At 35.1% G+C, this 23120-nt stretch overlaps 1 protein-coding gene across 2 annotated transcripts in view; it reads right to left on the bottom strand.

The window, feature by feature from the left end:
* The window catches only part of UNC13C (unc-13 homolog C), a 701690-nt gene that overhangs the window by 323378 nt on the left and 355192 nt on the right, over nt 1–23120 (bottom strand). For both annotated transcript variants that reach the window (XM_030930702.1, XM_010352869.2), the window contains exon 13: nt 5557–5713. In XM_030930702.1, coding sequence (XP_030786562.1) covers nt 5557–5713 — 157 coding nt within the window. The remainder of the gene's footprint in view (nt 1–5556; nt 5714–23120) is intronic.

The following is a 23120-nucleotide window of genomic DNA, read 5'->3' as shown; positions in this document are numbered from 1 at the left end:
CAGCCAAAAATGTTCTGAAAGAAAATATTATAAGGTTGGTTAGTCAATAAAAATATCACTTATACTTGGTTATATATATTGAGCATGTATATACTCAAGTTAAAAAATAGCTCAAAAATATTAATTTTACTATTGATTTATTTGATATTTGTATTTCAAGATAATTCACTAAATATATTTCCTCTTTAGGAAATTTCACCTTCAAAATTAAAATATTGACTGCCTCCCACCTCATGGAGCTTTGTTCCTTTTCAACTCCTGATCTACCCATGAGTGCCTTCAACACACATAGAGACACTTTATCTAATAAAGGTATTTGTTTGGACTCCAAATAGCATTTACACTCAGTGATGTGCTGGTAAAGTGGCTCTCTGAAAGCAAAAAGCCTTGATTTTTAGCATTTGCTGACTTTAATGTTGTAAATACTTTTAATATGTCCAATTTCAAGGATGGCTGTGTTTAACAACCACCTTGCAATATTCCTGAAAATTTACCAATCAGTTCTCATGAGCAGGTACCAGCCAGCTGTAGCATACCACTATTCTACAATCAATTCTCAACAATCTACTCCCTGAGTTACCTTTTGGACCTGAGACTTCCCTTTCCAAATGTTAACTGAAAGGTGCTATTAATACGTTCCTCCCACAATCCTCTGTCTCTGCCTGTTTTCTCTCCTCCACTTTCTCTGTCCCTTGCCCCACTTCTCCCCTCCTTCTCTCTTGCTATCCATCATGCTTCTCATGGTTCCACTTACCAAAAACTAGAGCTAATGGCAAATCACTTTACCTTCACCCCATTTTCTTTATGTGAATTTCCTTACCTTCCCATGGCCTCTTTTCTGCAAAATTTCAGCCTAGAGTCAATCCAACAATCGGCTATATCTCCTCATAGATCAGCATCAGAACGCTGACACACCCTAAGAAACTCACAGGCACAAGAATTGTGACAACAAATTTATAGTGCCCAACAGCAAATGACACTTTTAGCCTTACTACGAATTTTTTTTTACATGTCCCTGAAACATTCTTTTTTTTGTATTCCCCTCAGTAGCTTATCCAAACTTTTACCACCCCCTTCCCCTCTGCAACCATTTCACAGCCCTTGTTTTGTAAATGAGCAATTCTTGGCCTTCCAGACAACTTTAAAGAAGGACTAAAAATAAGGTACAACTACCCCAACTTTTCACTTCTATATCAAAAGCGCAGTGTTCTCTGCAAGCACTGTCACACTATTTCCTCGAATTTCAGAGCAGAGCTTGTCCTTTCTTGTGCTAAAGGCTAACCTCTCCTTCTGCCCTCATGACTGCACTTCCTTCCTTTCCTCTGAGATAGTACTTATAGTCACTTATTCTCCCATCTGAGAAATTCGCAACCTCACTCTTGCAACTAACTCCTTTCCTAACACTATAAACATGTTTATATTTACCTTATTAAATAGTTTAAAAATCCCTACCCAAGCAGAGAATAAAAATAGTTTCTTTTTATATGGAAAAACCTTCTTACTCTTGCCCAATCTCTCTTTTTATCTTCCCACTTAAGTTCCTTGAAAGAATAGTCCATTTCCTCACCCAATTTCAGCCTTTCTTTCAGAATTTTGTTATAAAGTTAATACAGCCTTAAGGTATTTTATAAAAAATTTTAGACATCATTCTCAGCAAAGTAACACAAGAAGAGAAAACCAAATACCACATGTTCTCACTCATAAGTGGGAGTTGAACAATGAGAACACATGGAAACAGAGAGGGGAACATCACACACCGGGGCCGGTTGGAGGTTGGGGGCTGGGGGAGGGATAGCATTAGGAGAAATACCTAATGTAAATGATGAGTTGATGGGTGTAGCAAACCAACATGGCACAAGTAAACCTATGTAACAAACCAGCACGTTGTGCACATGTACCCCAGAACTTAAAGTATGATAATAACAAAAGACTGTTGTATAAAGATTAATACAAAACAAAACCAACAAAATGTCAGCTATAATCCAACCAGGTGGCTACATCATTGGTATTTTAGCACATTTCCTTCCAGTCTCATCTCTAAACCTGTATATGTGTGTGTGTGAGTATGTATGTCTGTGTGTGTTTTCAGTGTTGGAATTAAATTGCATAGAGAGTTTTTTAGCATACTCTTTTCATTTATCATTATATCATGGGCATTGCTCAATTATAGAACCTTTTCCATAAAAACTTGATTTTGAATGACTCTATCATATTTTAGTGAATAATTGAGCTTTAATTTATATCACTGTGCTTCTATGCCAGGGATATTCAATATTTTGGCTTCTATGGAAGAAGAATTGTCTCAGGCCACACATAAAATACACTAACACTAATGGTAGCTGGTGAGCAATAAAAATATCATGCAGAAGTCTCATAATGTTTTAAGAAAGTTTACGAATTTGTGTTGGGCTATATTCAAAGCCACGCTGGGCTGCATGTGGCTCACAGGCCATGGGTTGGACAAGCTTGCTCTATGCCATTCACTGAACAAACTTCATGAAATCAGGCTTCAACCACAGTTGCTTCACTGACTGATGACTTTCTACTTGCCAAATTCAGTGGGTTAATTTAATTCTCCATTTTACTTGAACTCTCTATGACAGTTAATGATATTATATACTACCCCTTTCCCAAAATCGTTTACCTTATCTTTTACACTATCACTTTTTTTTAGAGACAGGGTCTCATTCTGTCTCCCAGGCTGGAGTGCAGTGGTGAGATAAAATCACATTTAAAAAAAAATCATTGTCATCCAATCGGTCTAGCCAGTTTCCTGGATAAACTTTGCTTGCTTCTCTTCTGCATACCCAAGGGTTCTGTCCTTTTCACTTTATTTTTGAACATGTTTCATCCACATCATGATTTCAAATATGATTTATACATGAAAAGATCTAAATGTGTAATGGTTTTCTTAAAGACTTGTTTTACAATTCTTATAGGTAAGAAAGCTTTTTCCACTGGTTTATTTTTTGGAGTCTCAAAATGTGTGGGTTATGTACCTTTGAGAAGGATCAAGAAGGGAGCATATAATTGTCATTGAGTCCCAGATGACAGAATCAGCTTTAATAGTTAGGTGAACAAAAACCTGAGGCTCCAACATAGAGGCAGGATATATACTTCAGTATATTTTACTCATCAAATGGCATTATTTTCAATAGCTAGAAAAATATAGTCAAATTTACATACCAGATCACCAACTTTTCACGATGTAGTTTGAAGAAACATTTCTCTTTCTTTTGGCCCTATTCGATAATAAGTTATTGGATTTACAAAATGAAGTTTGTTATAACTATATTGCCACTGAAATACTAAAATGTACTGAAATCAATCTGCTCTCTCTTCTTTGGGGCAGCATGAAGTAAAGGAGCATGTTATCTAATTTTCCTCCAGGTAGTTTTTATGGTGGATATTAATCACTTAAACACATCTTTCTCAGAGGGAGAAAGCCTCAGTGTTCCGTGATGTTGGCTTATTCTTCACAATATACACAGAGGGAATATTAGAAGCAAAACAATTTCATAGCACAGAATGTTTTACATCATAGGTAAAAATCCCAAGACAACATGTGCTGTTACTAAGATGAGGTTTTTATAACAAAACCGTTCTATGATCTGGTATTTGGTAACAACAGGATTTCGTTGAGCTGGCTAGGGAACGTTCTTTGGTTCCAGCTTCTGCAAGAGTCAATCTGTCTAACAAAAGTAGCTGATACTGTAGGTTACACTGTAGGTAAGGCAGGAAAGACAAAATCCTCACATTTTATGCAATGACACTTTTAACTTTTATCAACTGGCTTGCCATCTTTTATCTCATTTTATCATTATTTTAAATTTGAGAAACATGTTAAAGTAAGAATTATCTTCTTCACTGAGCGTGTTGAGGAACTGAGGCTTTTATGACTAAACTGACTTGCTAAATTTCAATAAAAACAGAAACTCTATAACTCCTAACCCAAAGAGTAGTCTCCTTTACTGGCATTTTATTTGATTTGGCATTAAATAGCAATTTTAGTTTCCTTTGATTATTCTAATTCACTTCATACACCTCACATGCATTTCTCTCTTAGAGGAAAAGGACAGAAAAAGAGTAAACACAGGAACACATCTTTTTCCCCACTGTGTTTTCTTTCACCCTTTTATTTGCTGTGTCTCAACTGTTTCTTTTCTATGACACATAACTCAAAATTTGAGTTCTAAACAATATACTCTGTAACAAAAATATATTCAGTGAACTAAATTGGAAGTACAGTGGAAACAATATGGTGCCATGAAAAATCACTTTCCCACAATTGATCTTAGTTTCCTCCATGAAAAAAAAAGAAATGAGAACAAAAAACCTGTCTCACAGGATTACTGAACAGTGCCACTGCTTACCCATTTGCCCTGACCAGAAATCTGGGAATCTTTCCAGGCATCTTCTTCTTCCCTCCCTGTCCTTGTCCCCAAACATACCAAATGTTATTGAGGCTGTTGATTTTATGCCCTGAAAAACTTTGGTATCTATCCTCTCTTCTCCATCTCCACTAATTTTTAATTTTGACTCTTACCACTTCCCTACAAATACTCTTAATTTACATCCTATTTCCAGTCTTGCCAATTTCAGTTACGGTGTACTTGTAGAGAAAGTTACAATGATGGATGCAACAGACGAATTCTTGGGGCTCCTTTGATTCCCTGAATTTCTACTTTTCTTTTCTTTTTTTTTTTCTTTTTTATGAGACGGAGTCTTGCTCTGTCGCCAAGGCTGGAGTGCAGTGGCGTAGTCTCGGCTCACTGCAAGCTCCGCCTCCCAGGTTCACTCCATTCTCCTGCCTCAGGCTCCCGAGTAGCTGGGACTACAGGTGTCTGCCACCACGCCTGGCTAATTTTTTGTATTTTTAGTAGAGACGGGATTTCACTGTGTTAGCCAGGATGGTCTCGATCTCCTGCCCTCGTGATCCACCTGCCTTGGCCTCCCAAAGTGCTGGGATTCCAGGCATGAGCCACCGCACCCAGCCTGAATTTCTACTTTTCAATGCATTCTTGATGCCTTTGCATATGTCAGATGGATAGCCTTAATTAGGCACAGATTGTTTTTCTTAGGCTCCTTAAACACCTACTATGTTTTACTTAGAGGATGTGCCACTATCCATTAGTACCAGAAGGAACCAATAGGAAGTGCAAATGGAGCCTAATATGTTCCAGAGAAGGCAGCCAAGCTCACACTTACTAGGGAACTGTATCTACAAGACAGTGAATCTGAAATGTTGAACACCAAATTTGCATACGTTGAGAATTCCCTATAAAGTCCCAACATTCTCTTATAAAATGTATGTTTTTCCCTCATTGAAAAAGATCCTTTAAGATATGAAGATTCAATCTAACAAAAATTTCTATTGAATGTCAAAGTTAATTTACTAAAAATGTTTCAAATGAACTTTGAGCTGGAGCCCATTATGCTATTCCCTAAAATGTCCTTTCTGCAGTAAGATTCCAAGAACATCTTAAGTTCAAAGTCTCTTGAAATGTAACTCCCATAAGCTGCTAGGAATTTTAAAGTTTAAAAGATTATACTTACACCAAAGTTGGTAGCAGCAAATCGATCTGAAGCAGAAACCTGCACATTTGTTGAAATTGTTGTGTGAGCATAAAAAGCATTTATATTAGCCAGCAAGGTGCTCATGACAGCAGGGACACCAGGGCACATGTATTTAGAAGACAGACATGAAAAGTGCCTGCAAGACAAAAAACATAATGTGCTTTTTAAACAGAAATTAATTAATTCATGCAACAACAGAGCTTCTAACATCAGCAATGAAGTAATTCCACAGCTACATCTATGAAAAGGAGAGAAAACGCACAATCTTTAATTGAAAGAAAAACAATTTCGGCCTTTTGAAAATTTCTAATTCACAAATGTAAAGTGGCTTAATTAGAGTGTAATTTGCCCTTTTCGCCCATGGACGCTGCCGAGAAAGCATTGTTAAAGTCTCCCTTGCCACTGTTGTCATGTCGAAGTCAGAGTTTTCGAAAGAGCCTGAACAGCTGCAGAAGCTCTGCATCAGAGGGTTGAGCTTGGAAAAAAAGTTAATGAGAGTCTGAGGAGTGATGGGGAACACTCACAAGCTGTGTGGTAATGAGACACCCAAACACCCAGCGCTCTGGGGGCTTTGGGTTTGTCATATATGCCACTGCGGAGGAGGTGGATGTAGCCATGAACGCAAGGCCACAAAGGAAGAGTTGTGGAAACAAAGAGCTGTCTCAAGAGAAGATTCTCAAAGACCAGGTAACCACTTGACTTTGAAAAAGATCTTTGTGGATGGCATTAAAGAAGACACTGAAGGACAGCACTCAAGAGATTATTTTGAACAGTACAGGGAAATTGAAGTGATTGAAATCATAACTGAGACAGGGGCGAGAAAAGGGGTTTTGCTTTTGTAACCTTTGATGACCATGACTCCATAAATAAGGCTGTCATTCAGAAATACCTTACTGTGAATGACCACAACTGTGAAGTAAGAAAAGCCCTGTCAGAGCAAGAGATGGCTAAGGCCTCACCCAGTCGAAGAGGTCAAAGTGGTCCTAAAAGCTCTGGTGGTGGTCATGGAGGTTGTTTTGGAGGAATAACAACTTTGGTCATGGGAGGAAACTTGAGTGGTTGTGTGGCTTTTTTGGCATCTGTGGTGCTAGTGGATATGGTGGCAGTGGGGATGACTATCATGGATTTGGTAAGAATGGAAGCAGTTTCAGAAGTAGTGGAAGCTACAACAATTTTGGCAATGATAAGAGTCAATCTTCAAATTTTGGATGAATGAAGGGTGGAAACTTTGGAGGCGGAAGCTCTGGCTCCTGTGGTCATGGAGGCCAATACTTTGCCAACCAGGAAACCAAGGTTGGCCATGGTGGTTCCGGTAGCAGCAGTAGCTACGGCAGTGGCAGAAGACCTTAATTAGCAGGAGAAGAAAGCCAGTTAACTGACAAGGAAGCTACAGGTTACAATGCAGTTGTGAATTCAGCCAGGCACAGTGGTGACAGGGCCTTGCTGCTGTCAGAGAAGATGTGTTTTAGACAATACTCATGTGTATGGGACAAAACCTCGAGGATTATATTTGTGACTAATTGTATAACAGGTTACTTTAGTTTCTGTTTTGTGTAAAGCATTGTAGTGAACGTTTTTAATGCACATTTTTTTTGCACCCTCGATGTTGATTGCTAAATGTAATAGTTTGATCATAACGTGGAATAAATGTGTCTTAAAAAATAGAACGTAATTTGCCACAAAGATGCGTAAACTCAACTTTGAATATTGCATGAACACACCAAAAGTACAATTTCCAGTGGAATTTAGCACCATCAGAAAGCAACTGTGCAGGAGTCTCCCTACTTCCTCATCCCTGCTTCAACTTATTTTGGTTCCTAAAATGCTACATTTTAACCAAAATGTTCTTTGCATTTGCATGCCTCTCACAGTTGTAAAGTAGCAAGACACCCTCCTCTCGTTATACATTGAATGAATAAGTCAGTTTAACCTCTGACTTGAGTCCAGTTTGTATGATTTTTCAGAAAGAAATATCTTCTGTAAGCAATTCTCTTTTCTAAGCACTTTGTTACAGACAAGATTTAATTAGGCAAATAGATGAATAGTGACAACAGATTGAATAATGCCAGTTTTATGCTTAAAGATCATTTCTTTTAAACCTTGAATAATGGTATCATTTATACCCATCAGAAGCATCAAGGATCCAATTTTGTTATTTCTCCCAAGGAAACCTGTTTCATTTGAACTACAACAAAATACTTGAAAATAGAAAGCACAGCTTATGATAAAAGTGAAAGATAAAATATACATGGAGGAAAGAAAATTTCACTATATAACGTGATGCTATTTTGCTCTCAATCTTACTATGCCACCAAGGAATCTAGACATTTCTGAATTTTGTATTATTGAACACAAACATAAATAGCTGCCCTGAGCGGCACTCTCACAAAAAATAAATGATTATCCTGAAAACTGTGGCTTTTCTTAGATCTTAACCAGGCACCTTGCTACCTACTTTGTCATAACACTGATGAACAGAAAAGGCTAAATCTTTAAAGGTGCATCTTTAAGAATCACAAATAAAAATTTATGCTCTAAGAGTTACATGATTCGTGCAACTTAACCTTGGATTTAGATTATTAATGACTTCTTCTTTAAGGAAATGATAAGTGTTATGACTCTATTATATACTGAATTGATTATAATTACTATTTATTAAGAATTCACAAACAATATCATTTATTTAACAAAAAAATTAGTTAAAAACAGAAATTCAAAATTCTTAGAGCTCTGCTATCACATTTCTTTTCTTTTTTTTTTTTTTTTCCGCACTCCCATGTGTATTGCGGCAAAACAGTCAAGGAATGGAATCAACCTAAGTGTCTATCAATAGATGAATAAAGAAAACATGGTTATATACACAACAGAATACTGTTCCGTCATAAAAACAAGGAAATCCTGCCATTTTCAACAACATGGATGAACCTGGAGGACGTTTTGTGAAATAAGTCACACACAGAAAGACAAATACAGCATGATCTCACTCATATGTACAATCTGAAAAGCTGAAGTCAGAGAAGTAGAGAGTTGAAAGGTGGTTACTAGAGGTTGGAGCAGTTAGCGGGTGCAGGGTTGGGAAGATCCTGGTCAAAGGATATAACATTTTATTTAAATGGGGGGATAAGTTCTAAAGATCTATTTTACAGAATGGTGACTATGGTTAATGATGACATATTGTATTTGTGAAAAATGCTAGGAGAATGGATGTTAAACGTTCTCCCACAAAAATGATAACTATGTGAGATGCGCATATGTTAATCAGCTAGATTTAATCATCCCACAGTGTATATGTTCTTCAAGGCATCATATTGTACATGATAAATATGTGTAATTTTATCTGTCAGTTTTTAAAAAAACTAAATAAATTTGAAAGAAAATGACACAATTATTGAACATTGCTCACTACTTAAAAGTCATCTGAGGGAAAAGCAAATGCAATATGGGAAGATTAGAAGTATCAAAAGCCACCCTTTGCCTAATTTGAGATGGTTAAGCAAATATCTTGATGATAAAAAATACCCTAAGAAACTATGGCTTTTCCCAGATGGCCTGAAGTAACTGAAGAATCACAAAAGAATTGAAAAAAAAAAAAAAAAAAAAAAAAAAAAAAAAGAAACTATGGCTTTTGAATGCCAGAGCAATGTTTCATGACCAAAATGAGAGGTTAATAATTCATAGGTTATATGTGAAAATTTGTATAATTCAGGAAACACCACGTAAATGAGTGCAGTCTTGAGTTATATAGTTTTATACAATCTTTGCTACGCATTTATCATTAATGCTAACATGTTGTTCACAGAAAAATTAGAAAACAGTAATGTCAAACTTACATTGACACTTTAAACTTCTCTTTTAAAAATAACTTCAATGGATAATCAGATAGTAATTATAATACATTCATCTATGAAAATTGATTAGAATTAGTATTAGAATTTATTCTAAGAGTTTTCTAGTGTTTAACCATTTTTTTTTTTTCCTATTAAAGCCATCTGGTCAGAGTACTGTTTCTTCATTGGCTATGTACTTACTGTATTCCTGGCACTCTTCTTAATGGTAAGGATCTGGAGTTGATTAAAACATAGTCTTGATGTAATAAAATGCATACTCCCAAATAAGAAGCACATACCTCAAATCCTAATTTTGTTGTACAGCAGAAAGTGCAATCACAGAGGCAGCTAAAACGTTTGGGTGGGCCATAGGGTAGAGGAGCAGGCCTGGAGGTGCAGGGCAATCCTCCAAAGGCCGAACTGAGTCCCATAGTGGTGAAGAGAGGAGAAGTCAGAGGGAAACACAAGGAATACAGAATGAGAGTTGAGGTAATGATCATGAAAGAGTGAAGAGCTTAGTGTCTCTACAAGCTGGTTCAACAAATATTTACTGAGCACACCTAAATGGCAGAGACTATATTAGCTTTGGATATGCAGGAATGAATCTGCTTATAGACTGCTGGTGGAATCAGTCATGTAAGAAGTTTAATACAGTTATGCAAAAATTATGAAAAAGGCATAGCAGAGTGCTATGAAGACACTGAGTTAGAATGCATATATCACAGCCTGGTGAGGAGGGTCAGGGGAGACGTCTTGAGATTAGGCTGGGCTAACAGTCAGTGAATGACTAAGAGATAGCCAAGCCTGACACAGGGTTTGATATCATTGATGGATAAAGAATGTATTCCAGAGGAATGGAAAAGTACAAATCAAGGCACTATGGAAAGAAATAAAATATTGTATAAAGTGAACTCTAGCAATTTTAGGTTAACAGAGCACAAATTTCCAGGAGAACATTTAGGATTGGTATAGCTAAAGATAAATCTGAAGGGTTTACAGAGAGTCTTGTGTAACATGTTAGATAAATTGGATCTATTCCAGGCATCAAAAGATATTTTTGGACAAAGTTTAAAATGGTACAGAGTAAATATAAGTTAAAAAGCATTAGCAAGGAACTTTAGTTCTTCAACACGTAATAGGAAGTGAAATAATCAGATCTGGATTTTAAATAGGTTAATTTGATAGGAGGAGCATGGAGGAAGATGAGTTTAAGGAAGATGAAAGTAAAGAGTCCAATTAGGAGGCTATGAAGAGAAGAGAAGATGGATGTCTTAACTAGTAGTAGTGTGTAGATGATGAGGAGGAAATGGATTTGAGAAATATTCAGAGAGGAAAAACTGTTAGGACTTAGAAGTGATAGAGAGGGATGAGGAAGAGAAAATGTTAAGTTTCAAGGTTCTAGTTTGAGTGACTACATGAGCGGTTCTTCTGCCAAGTGAGCTGGGAACTAAAAATTGGAAAAAAGTTGAAGGTGGAGGGATGATGTATCCAATTAATTATGAGCTTAAGGTGCTCATAGAGCTTCCGTGTAGGAATGTTACTGGTTTTTGGAGACATGGACCAGACACCTAGATTTGGGATCATCAGCATGAATTATCAGAAACCATGAGAAAGGATAAGATTATCTAGGGAAAATATGTACAATAACCGAAGAAATGTTCGAGAATGTCACCTGGGAAATAGCAATATAAAAGGAAATTATACGAGAAGAAAAAAAAGTAAATTCTATAATTGAGACTAAATAAATACTAGACAGGTAAAAGGAAACCCAGGAAACTGGAATCAGGATAATCTTGATAAGAGGATGATTGATACTGTTAAGTGCAGTAAGAGTCTTATAAAAATAAGGACAGAAAAGAAGTTATTGGACTTGACAAATAAACATCATCATGACCTTAGCAAGATCAATGTTAATAAAGTGACAGGAGTTTTCACTAAGAAGAAATAAGATGAAAAGTGAAGAGGTGCCAGGGGATGACCAAGGTAAAGTAGGTCAAGGCCAAACTTTGATTGGTACAATATCTGGCCAAGGAGTTTGGATTTTCTCATGTGAACTATATGAAGTTACCTGAGATTTCTGCAGAAACAACTAGCATTATCAGATTAATTTGAAAAGATGACTCTGAAGTGGTATAAAGAAGGATTCAAACGAGTGTGTAGTGGAAGCAGAAAAACAATTTAGGAAGTGTAGAAGTGAAAATTGACGTTCCTGCCATGCTTCCAATATGAATAACCACTTCACATACCACAGTCAGAAGGAAAAAAATACTTTGCACCTGGAGATAATTCAAATATCACAGAGTTACTGTCTGCTTCTGATCTCTAAAACACAAAACCTTGAATTTTTCTGCAGTACCTAAACTTCCTAACAAAACAATTTTAAGCCTAATTTTGACAATGTTGTAACTGAAGATTTAGAATGATCTCTGAAAATATAAAACCAAGTGGGAAAGCTGCTGTTCCCATCATGAACAGCGTGAAAACACCAAGTAAACTAGGTAACCTTAGTAATTGCAACTTAGTCTTTAAATACTTAATTGCTTCTGTTTTGCCAATGTTTCTGAAGTCTAATGTCCTCTCTGTATTTGTTGTAATTAAACATTTCTTTCCTTTTCTATTTTTTTTTTCTTTAAAGTCACAGAGCAGGTAAGGTTCTCAAAGACTGGAATTCAGGCAACGTATCTTTAGAGACTCCTTCTTAACCATCTACCACAGTATAGCTTCTCTTAATTTATCCTCCTCACTCTTTCTTTTTTTTTTTAATTCTTTATTTTTAATTGACAAATAAAAATTACATGTTTATCATGTACAATAGGTTGGTTTGAAATATGTATACATTATGGAATGGCTGAATCAAGTTAATTAACATTTGCACTACTTCCCATACTTATCTTTTTTTTGTGGTGAGAAAACATAAAATCTATTCTCTTTTCAAGAACACAATACATTGTTATTAACTATAGTCACCGTGTTGTAAAATGAATTTCTGGAATTTGTTCCTCCCATCTAACAAAAATTTTGTATTCCTTGACCAATAGCTCCACAATCTGCCTCCTTTCCCTAAGCCCCTGGTAATCATCATTCTGCTCTCCATTTCCATGAATTCTAGTGTTTTGTTTGTTTGTTTGTTTGTTTGTTTTTGATGCCACATATAAATGAGATTATGCAGTATTTGTCTTTCTGTGCCTGCCTTATTTCCCTTAACCATAATATTCTCAGGGCTTAACCATCTTGTTGCAAATGACAAGATTTCATTTTTCTTTTTAAGGCTAAAAGTATTCCATTGTGAGTGTATACTACATTTTCTCAATACATTCAGCCACTGATGAACACTTAGGTTGATTCCATGTCTTAGTTATTGTGACTAATGCTGCAATGAACATGGGACTACAGATATATCTTTGACATAATGATTTTATTTACTTTGGCCCTCTCTCTTCAATATTGTGTATTGCTTGTATACGTATCTGTTCTTTCTGGAGTGTGTTTTGTTTATGCTTTCATAACTTTTGAAAGAAAAAATAGCACTGTGTTATGATTTGTTTGACTTATTCCAAAATAACTTATTTAATGATATTTTAAAGTATTATTATAGGTTTATACAGTTTTACATTATATACTTTAAAGGTTATGCAGTTTTATTTAGAAAAAAAGAGAAATATAAATAATTAGTTTATCAAAGAATAAAAAACAAGTTGAATTGTCTTTCTTCTTAGTACTTAAGGTGACAAAGAGACTCTTAAATCAATGATAGGCAAAATTTGAATCAGCAAAATTTAAGATATATATCTAGCCCATATTTAGCAGTGTTTCCTTGTACATATTAATTGACCAACAAACATTACTTAATTAAAACAAATTAAAGTAATATGAACCAAAATATAAACTAAACGTATTTATGTAGAGTTAGAGAATACAGGACATATGCTTGAGCATGACAGTTTATAAAAACATCCAATGATGCTGTGAAAATGTGGCGGAAGTACCTCGCAGTTAACACTGTAATAACAATGGATACTTTGAAGGCGAATAATATTCTACTTATAATCAGTATGCTGACAGCAGCATTTAAAATTTTCTAAAGCATTAGGCAAGTATTTCTCTTAGAAAGCTGACAGAAATATTTTACATTTTGATTAAAATTTAACTGAGATGATTTCTGGGGTATGATGGATGGTAGCTAGCTAAACCTGATTCAGTCCCTCTAAGCATCCCATGGAAACTTCCGAGAAAACCAAAAAGGATGCAAAGTCACAACAGTATTGGAAATTAAGGTTACCAGTCAAAGGTTTCCCAGTTTCTGGAAGGAACTTTTTCTAACTTTAGGTGGCTGGCTAGACGGGGAACTGTTCAGTGACTGCCAGTATATAAACTCCTAAAACACTAACCTGACCAGAGAGGAATGGGAGGGTATTTCTAGAAACCTTCCAATGTCTGCTCCCTTTATCAGATATCTGGGTCCTAGACTGCTGCCAAGCAAGGCTATCAATCCCTCCCTATTTCATGCTAATGGACTTCCCAGGAGTTAATGCTGTTTCTCCTTTCCCACACCTTCTCACTCTATATCCATTAAAGAGTATAAAACTCCCAAGATTCTAATACTGCCTGTACAATAGGGAATGAGCAATGGGATGTGAGGCTACTTAGAAGAAAGGGCTGGAAGAACACTGGGAACAATATACCCTGGGCATTATGTAGAATCTTTTATGCTCTGCTTTTAGCAAGACAAATTTACTGGTTGTTTACATTGTTCAGAAAAAGAAATATGCTTAGAAAACCCACAAATAGAAGCTAAAAAATATTTTTCCCCAGTCTAAAAGAGTGCTGCATTTGAACAAAGAAATAGCAGAAAGTGGAAAATTTTTAGGGACTGGTCTTTTGGTTTAAAGTTTGCAGGTGGATGCTGACAACATCCAGGTGGTCAGCAAACATGTAATCAAAGAAACTCTGTAAGTTGCCAAAAAAAGCAGGATAAAAACATTTTACTATCTCAGTACACACACACACACATGCACACCAAACACAAATAGATATGTGTATATGTCTACATGAAAACACAAAAACAAACACCAAGCAGGAAATACTGCTAAATTATATGATCATAGTGTTATCTCTGGGTGGCATTATACATTTGTGTTATTTAAAAAATGTACATTGTGTATTTTTAAATGTAGCATTAACGTGTTTTATTACGCTAACCAGAAAAAATACATAAAATATACATCTTAAATTTTGCTAATTCAAATTTTGCCTTTTGTTGATTTTAAGTCTCTTTGTAAACTTAAGCACTAATAAGATAATTTATAATGTTTTTTATTCTTGTTTCACTAAATTATTTATTTCTATATATTTTCCTTTTGAAGAAAACTACATAACCTTTAAAGTATATAATGCAAAATTGTATAACCTATCATATTTTATAATACCACTGAACAAGAATTTTGTTGAAGAATTCAAACAAATCACAAAATGACTTTTCTCTTTCAAAATGTAGTACTGACAAGTAATTTCTAGTTAGGAGTACATGTCTCATGATATAATAAAATTACTGTAAAATAGATACCAGTTTAATTTTACTTAATAAAATATATCAAGAATTTTAAAGATATTAATGAAATTATCTTGGTGCATAAGTTCCTAAGGCAAAATAAAGGTATGAGAATGGTGAATATGTGAAAATCAAAAAAGGCTAATAAGAAAAACCCAGCATTTCACTTAATGCTACTTTTCTTTCCACTAGATATTTTATTACCAATTTCAATAACAAATTAGCATTACCATAGTGTTTTTCTTGTGAGCTAATCAGCAAAACTTTTGTTGTTTGATTGAAAGGAAATACAAATATGTCAAAAATTTAAATATGACTCATAAATTTAGTCATAGTTAAATTAAACACTTTTTAATACACCTAAAGATTAAAGATACAATACCTAGGAGTTGTTTCCACTTCTTAGAACTTATATTAAAATGATCTTCTTAGAAATAACTAGTGACTTGGGATTTAAACAAACAGTTGAGAGCCAAGATTAAAAACTTAGTCATTAGATACTGATTTTACAAAATAAAATACTGAAACTGAGAAACAGAATTTTCAGGTCATTCCAATGAGTATAATTTTTTCCCCAGTTTGGTCAAAATACCTATCCTTTTCTAGAAACTGTGATTAAAAGCATGCCAAATTAAAGAAGGTAGTACCTAGTACCAAAACAATAGTCTACGTTGAACTTGCCTTTTCATGACTCTAAATAGTAAATGATTACGCAATTGATATGATAAAGATGGTAGTAGTATACATCAAAGTACACATTTCTTGGATGGTTGAAGGAAAAAAGAAAAATAAACAATTCTTAAAAAAGGAAAAATATGAATCAGTATTAGTGGCTACGTTTCTTTGAAACCTTGAAGAAATGGTCAGCAAAGTGTGTGTGCATGTGTGTGTGTGCATGTACATATACATACAGTACGTGGAGGGATAGAAGGAATCTGGGTGGCCAATTTAGAGTTAAAAGTACCAAGGCATAAAGACGCTTCATGCTAAACCTACCCCTCTGCTGTGACCTTAAAAAGTAACTTCATCACTTCTAGATTCAGTTTTTCCATCTGCAAAATGAAATAATTTTTAGAAGATCCAATCCTTACATGCTCGAACATGCTATGCCTTTCTGAATATAAATAACTTGTTGGCTGCGTCCAACTACATTCATCACTTCTCTCCACCATCAACATTTGATTCTATTGCAGCCAGGGGTTAGGAAAAATAACAAGAAAGTACTGGACACAGAAGTCAGCCTGAGGCAATCTTTGCTCTTTGCAGAGCTTTCAGCTAATGGGCTTCTACAGGATGTTCAGTTTGGCAAGATGTCCGCCTCCGAGTTTGTGCGGGTTCTCTCTTTATGTGTAGTTACAGCCAAAGCAAACTTTTTCTTGCTTCTAACCATATCCATTGAAAATCATTTACCTTTATCAGCTACAGTTCTAATACTACTTAAATTATTCTCAGGGTGGAAATAGGATTAAAAGTACAACCAGTAATTAAAAATGACTGACTCAGAGGTGCTGCAAACCACCTCTTCAAAAACCAGAGAATGCATCTTCAAAAAAAAAAGGTAAAAAAGTACTGTTGCAATCTCTGGAAATGTTTAATATTCTCCCCTAGAGACATGATTAAAAACAATGGATTATTAACATTAAAACACCTAACTTTACTTTTGCAAGTAAATGGTGTTAGTGTCAGAAGAATTCAACAAATGGAATTTTAGTTCCATGGGAAAAGTTCGAGTAATAAACTCTAAAATGATGATACTTATTGTAAATAATGAAACATGGCACTGACATAAAAGTAGACACATAGATTAAAGGAACACAGTAGAGAGCCCAGAAATAAATCCACACATTTACTGACAAATGATTTTCAACGAGAGTGCCAAGTGCACACAATGAGAAAAGGATAATCTCTTTAATAAATGATGTTGAAAAAACTGGATGTCCACATGCAGAAGAATACAATTTGACCCACCCTTATCTCACACCATATAAAATATCAACCCAAAATTGATTGAGGACTTGAATGTAAGACCCAAAACTATAAAACTACTAGAAGAAAACATAGAGGAAAAACTGCATGACATTGGTCTGTGTAATGAGTTATTAACTATAACCTCAAAAGCACAGGCAACAAAAGCAAAAATAGACAATGGGATTGCATTAACCTAAAAAGGTTCTTCACAGCAAAGGAAGCAGTCAACAAAGTGAGGAGCCACCCTACAACGTGGGAGAAAAAATTTGCCAACTATACATTTAATAAAGGGTTAATATCAAAAATATAAAAGGAACTCAAATAATTAACAGCAAGAAAACAAATAACATGATTAAAAATTGGGCAAAGGATCTGAATAGACTTTTCCCCAAAGAAGACATACAAATGGCCCATAGTACATGAAAAATATTTAACATCACTAATCATCAGAGAAACGCAAATTAAAACTACAATGAGCAATCACCTTACTCCTATTAGAACGGCTATTACCAAAAAAGGTAAAAGATAACAAGCCTTGGCAAGGAGGTGGAGCAAAGAGAATCTCATACACTGTTTATGGTAATGTAAATTATTACAGTAATTATGAAAAACAGTAAGAAGCTTCCTCAAAAAGTTAAAAATAGAACTATTATACAATATATTATTTCCACTACTGGGCTTATAGCCAAAGAAAATAAATCAGTATGTCAAGAAATATCCGCACACCCATGCTTATTGCAGCATTACTCACAATAGCCAAGATACGGAATCAACCTAAGTGTCCACTGCCAGGTAAATGGATAAAGAAAATGTATATATATACAATGGAATAGTATTCAGCCATAAAAATGAAGGAAATTTTGTCATTTGCAACAACATGGATAAAAATGGAGAACATTATGTTAAATGAAATAAGCCAGGCACAGAAAGATAAATACCATATGAACATCTCACTCATATGTGGAATATTAAAAAAAACAGAAAAGAGGAACTCACTGAATTAGAGAATAAAATGGTAGTTACCAGGAGCTGGAGTTGACTAGCGGGGTGAGTGTTGGGAGATGTTCGTCAAAGTATAAAAATTTTCAGTTGGATAGGAGGTATAAAAGTTCAAAGTGTCTATTGTACAGCATGGTGACAATAGTTAATAACAATGCATTGTATTCTTCAAAAATGCTAACAGCTTAGACGTGTACTCATGACAAAAATAACTATGTAACGTAATGCATATGTTAATTCACTAGATTTAATCATTTTACAATGTATATATACTTCAAAACATCATGTTGTATATAATAAATACATAAAATTTTATCAATCAATTAAAAAAATTAAACAGTGAATAATGAGGTAGTTACTGGCAAGTTTTTGGCTAAAGCAACTGCTACAAAGTTATTAACCATTAATTGTCAAAATATTATTGGCCTAATATGCATTTCAAATAGCATATCTGGATTAATGTCACTTGCTACTGTTGAACAAAAAAATGAAACAATCCTCTAACTCACATGCCAGTTCAGGGACAGGTGTCCAAAATCATACTGAACTTGTGGTTTTCAAAGAATAGAAATGCCTTTCATCTAAAGTTTAAAAATAATCAATGAACAGAAGAGGAAGGTGACTGGAAAGAAGTACCAAAAGGAAGATTATGATTCTTAGATTGTTAGAAGCAGTTTCAGAGATACTATGCGAAATGAAAGGAAAGACTATCTGCATTTCCGATGTTACAAATACATTAAAACAACTTTCATCACATTTGCTCCCCCAAATTCAGCTCAGCATTCTAACTTATCAATGATAAGTTAGAATTTCATTCATTCTTGTCACAAAGATGACCCAAACACTTAAATGTCACTTCTCCTTTGACCAAAAACATCATAGCTTCTCAAAGATGCCATGGGTTGCTAGAATGCAATTATGGAGATTTTGAGTACAAGGGCAATGGTATGTGACTGGAAAATAAATAAAAGGCACAGATTTTAGACGAAGACAGAAGTTGAAGGACAAGTAAGGGTGGGACCCTCAGGCTGCCCATCAGCTTTCTCTGACACTTCTCATCTGTGCTTGGATTTGCTTCCTCTATACCTAGGCCCTTCCAGCCCCCATGTTTGTTATTATTTAATTTTTCCATTCTCTTCCCCCTAAATCAGGAACTTACTAGAGGCAAGAGCTATCTTTTACTGCTATTTCCCCATTGCCTTGTGCTGGGGTCTGAACAGCTGTGTTCATGAAAAACTCATCTGTTGAAACCTATGACTCAAGGTTGTAGTATTACGAGGTGAGGCTGTTGAGAGGTGATTATGTCATGAGTGGGGAGCCCCTCATGAATGGGATTTTAGTTGTCTTATGAAAGAGGCCCCAGAGAGCATTCGTCCCTTTGGCCATGTGAAGCTTGCACACAGTGAAAAGATAGCCATCAATGAACCAGGAAATGGCCCTCATTGGACACCAAACCTGATGGCACCTTAATTTTGGACCTTCTAGCATCCAGGGCTGTAAGAAATAAATTTCTGTTGTTTATCAGCCACTCAATTTATGGTATTTTTTTATAGCAGCCTCACAGACTAAGACATTCTATGTAAGTCCTTATACTTACATACTCAGAAAATGTCTATTGAATGAATTAATTTCGTCTTCTGGAATGTGGGGCTCGTGGGAAACTAGACTGACTTTTTGTTCATTTCTGTAACCATAGAAGCATTTCTGGCACATGATAGGCACTGAGTAAATATTTCTTAAATGAATGAAAGACACCGTTAAGTAGCACTCTTTTTTTATAAGTAGACTCCTGGCTCAAGCAGTTAAAACAGACTGGTGACTTTAAAGTAATCTGTATCCAAACAGTTCTGATTTAAATATAAGTTAGATAAAGATGGCCGATTCAGGGTCCAGGTTGTTTGTTAAGCACATCAAGGTAAAAACCACTGACCTAATGCTTTCCTCTCCTTTGGTACTATAGAGGCATAACCATAGCCTAACAGAATCTCAGACTTTGTGAGACATCTTAGCCTTCATGTTACAATAAACGACTAATTAAACACTCAAGAAAATGTACTTTCTTGACAGAAATAATCTCCGGGTTTAATCCTTAATGACTGATATAAAATTCCCCAGATGTGTTCAGCTGTGAACAATTAGTCTGTCAAAACACTATTAGAAACATATACAATGCATATATTGATGAAAAGCATCAGTTGATGAAAAGCATCAGTTGATGAAAAGCATCAAGAACTCCCAAAATATTGATGATGGAAACAAGTTCTATGCCTCACCCCATGATGCAAAATATGTGGAATGGTGTGTTCCTTAGAGAATGGGAACAGCCTCTCATTCTTACTGTCATTAGTTAGAAAACTATTTTAGATGGATGGTTGCATTTGCCATGTGGGAACAAATTCTTCAGGTCCTTAATCAATCACCTGTTCAACCAGGAAAATTGTAATCCCTCTCCTTCTGATGCATGCTCCAGAACAAAGGGTCATTTTTATGTAATGGGTAGGGCTAATAAATGGTACCCTCACAGAAAATATTATGTGGAAAGAGGAGTGCTTTATAGTAAGCTGGAGGTAACCTGGAGCACTGGGACGTTCAGTCCTAATGCTCAGGTTTACCAGCAAAATAGTTTCAGACTCTTTTGTCTGATGAGAAATTCACAAGAGAAAAATTCAATAGTGTACTACCGGACTATGACTTAAAGCATACTTCCCCTTATTTATTTCTTCTCTAAATCATCTTCAAAGAAATGGGAATGTGCTCAAAAGAAACCAAGAAATCTCTAATAAAAGAGAAAGATTATGAAGTTACCTGGGGATCTGGCTAACCCTAAAGAGTATTTAAATATCAAAAGAAAGTACAATTTGATTTTTGTTTTTGATCAAATGGTGTCTAGGAAAATCCACAGAATTAAGGAGTTTTGTCTTTTTCGAAACGGTAAGGTATGCTTACTACACAGACAAGACATCGTTTCTCCCTCGTAGCTGAGTTTTGCAATTTTGTTTTTTTAAGAATGAAGAGGAACTAATTCTGAGACAGGCTTCAAATGTTGTGTTCTAGGTTTCATTGTTCTTTCATTAGTTGGTTGGTTGGCTTTCCGGTCACTTTCATTGTTGTTCCCTGACACAAGGTTTTGGAGCAACAGAAAAATACTGATTCATTAGTCAAGCAGTTTAATTAGAAGATAGATTTATTTATAAACATTTTTTTTCTGTTTTTTTTTTTTTGTTTTGTTTTTTGTTTTTTGTTTTTCAGTTGAGTTAGTCCTTGGCCAGCAATAGCTTAGGGCTCAAGTTACAGTTCAATTGCAAAAGCATCATTTTAAAAATATGGTGGAAACTATCTCTGAAAGCTGTATTTCAACTCCTGACTGAAGAAAAATGTCAGTACTCTGAAACTTCCTCAAATTTTTAAAAATGATCAATAAATGTAGTGTGCTCTCACCCTTATTACAACATAAATGGTGACATAGAACCCTCTATCAGCTCAATTAAACTTTTCATTTTCACTTTGTTTTTGGCAACTGAAAAACTCGGGCATCTAGAAACACACTAGGAGAAGGCAAAAATAAATGGAATTCTGATAAACAACTTCTGACTCTTATTCACTCAATTGCAAATATGTATTGAGTTTCTATCATGCAACAAGAACTTCTTGTAAAACAGTGATGAAAGATTATGATTCCTCTCTTCAAAATTTCGATTTGTAAGTCCTGGAATAGAATTCAAGTGTACTTCTATGCTGTTCCATTCTATTATCTTTCCTGGATATAATTACAGATTATAATTATATTAACAGATTAAGATAAAATGAGTACATGTATATTTTTGTATAAAAACAGTAATTTCTAATAACTAATCTTTATTGGTACAACAGAGATTGTATCTATGTTAGTAGTAATTTCCTTAGGATTAATCAGATTGTCAACAGAATTTTTTTCTTCTGGCATAGTAATGGAAAATTTCGTACTGCCAAAGCAAAAGTTGCACCAAAGTTAATTAGACAAGGGAATTTTTATTAAGGTTACTGCAACAGGGACAAGATCAGGCAAGGGCTTTTAAAAAAAAAATTAAATCTCAAAGGAACAGAGAAAGAATTTACAACTGTAAGTTTTCTAAAGTAAATGCTCTAAGGGAAAGGAGGTCAGGGGCCTGTGGGTTTAGGTCATTTGGAATCTGCAACAGCTGGGAGGAGATGGACCTCAGGGCAACAGAGGCAGAAAGAAGCCTATCTAAAGTTTTGCTAAGCTGGGAAAAACATTAGGGTTGTCATGGTAAGTATTTAGCACTAAAAAAAAACATGTGATACATAAAAATGTTTTTAAATCAAATGTATAACCAAAAGTACACATAATCTACCACATTATTGTCACTGAAGTGTAATTGTCAATGAATCACAAAGCCTAAGGTATTCTTTTTCTTTATTTCTATCTGCCTTGTTTTCACTCCTCAGACCAGTGACTCTATAACCCTCAGGCCCTCATGCCAAACCCTGACCAAATCCTGAGTTTCTGTTTTTTTAAAGTAAAGTTTTATCAGCACACAGCCATTTCCATTTATTTACTTCATCTCTATGGCTGCTTCGCACTAATACTGCAGAGCTAAGCAGTATAACAGAGACTGGTACAACTACAAAATATTTACTATCTGGCCCTTTACAGAAGAAAAAAGAAAATGCCAGCCCCTGCTTTTAGACAGTTGTCTAGTGTGAGCGGGAGTTTTTGCCTTTCCTGAGTATTATAAATACAATAAGACACAATTTACCTGCAGGTCACTTACAAATAAATATCGAAAATATTTTTGAAAAATACTTACCTTTACTTAGATTGAGAGGCAAGATTTACCACATTATACAATGTAATAAAATAAGGAAGGGCTAATTCTCCTCTTTTCAACCACCTACGTGATGCATACTTAGCATTTTTCTATATTTACATGACTATGTTCTTAGAACACAGAAAAGATGGAAATGAATGAATCTAACATCAGCTCCCAGAGATATTTTGGAATAAATTTAACTTAATCTTTTCTTTTAATGACATTCTATCCAGCAGCAGGTTGTTTTGATTTTTTAACCTACCTTTCTTTAGGCAGAACAATTCATTTCCCTTAGACTGTTCATCATAGTTGCATTTTAATTGTGCTGTGACTTTATACTAGGTGTTCTGAATCATAGCCTTTGGCATGGGATGGAACAGATATCAAAGT

Source organism: Rhinopithecus roxellana, chromosome 5 (assembly GCF_007565055.1).
Source record: "Rhinopithecus roxellana isolate Shanxi Qingling chromosome 5, ASM756505v1, whole genome shotgun sequence".
Classification (NCBI taxonomy): Eukaryota; Metazoa; Chordata; class Mammalia; order Primates; family Cercopithecidae; genus Rhinopithecus; species Rhinopithecus roxellana.
Note: the sequence above shows the minus strand (reverse complement) of the source record. Positions and strands in the feature narration are given on the sequence as shown.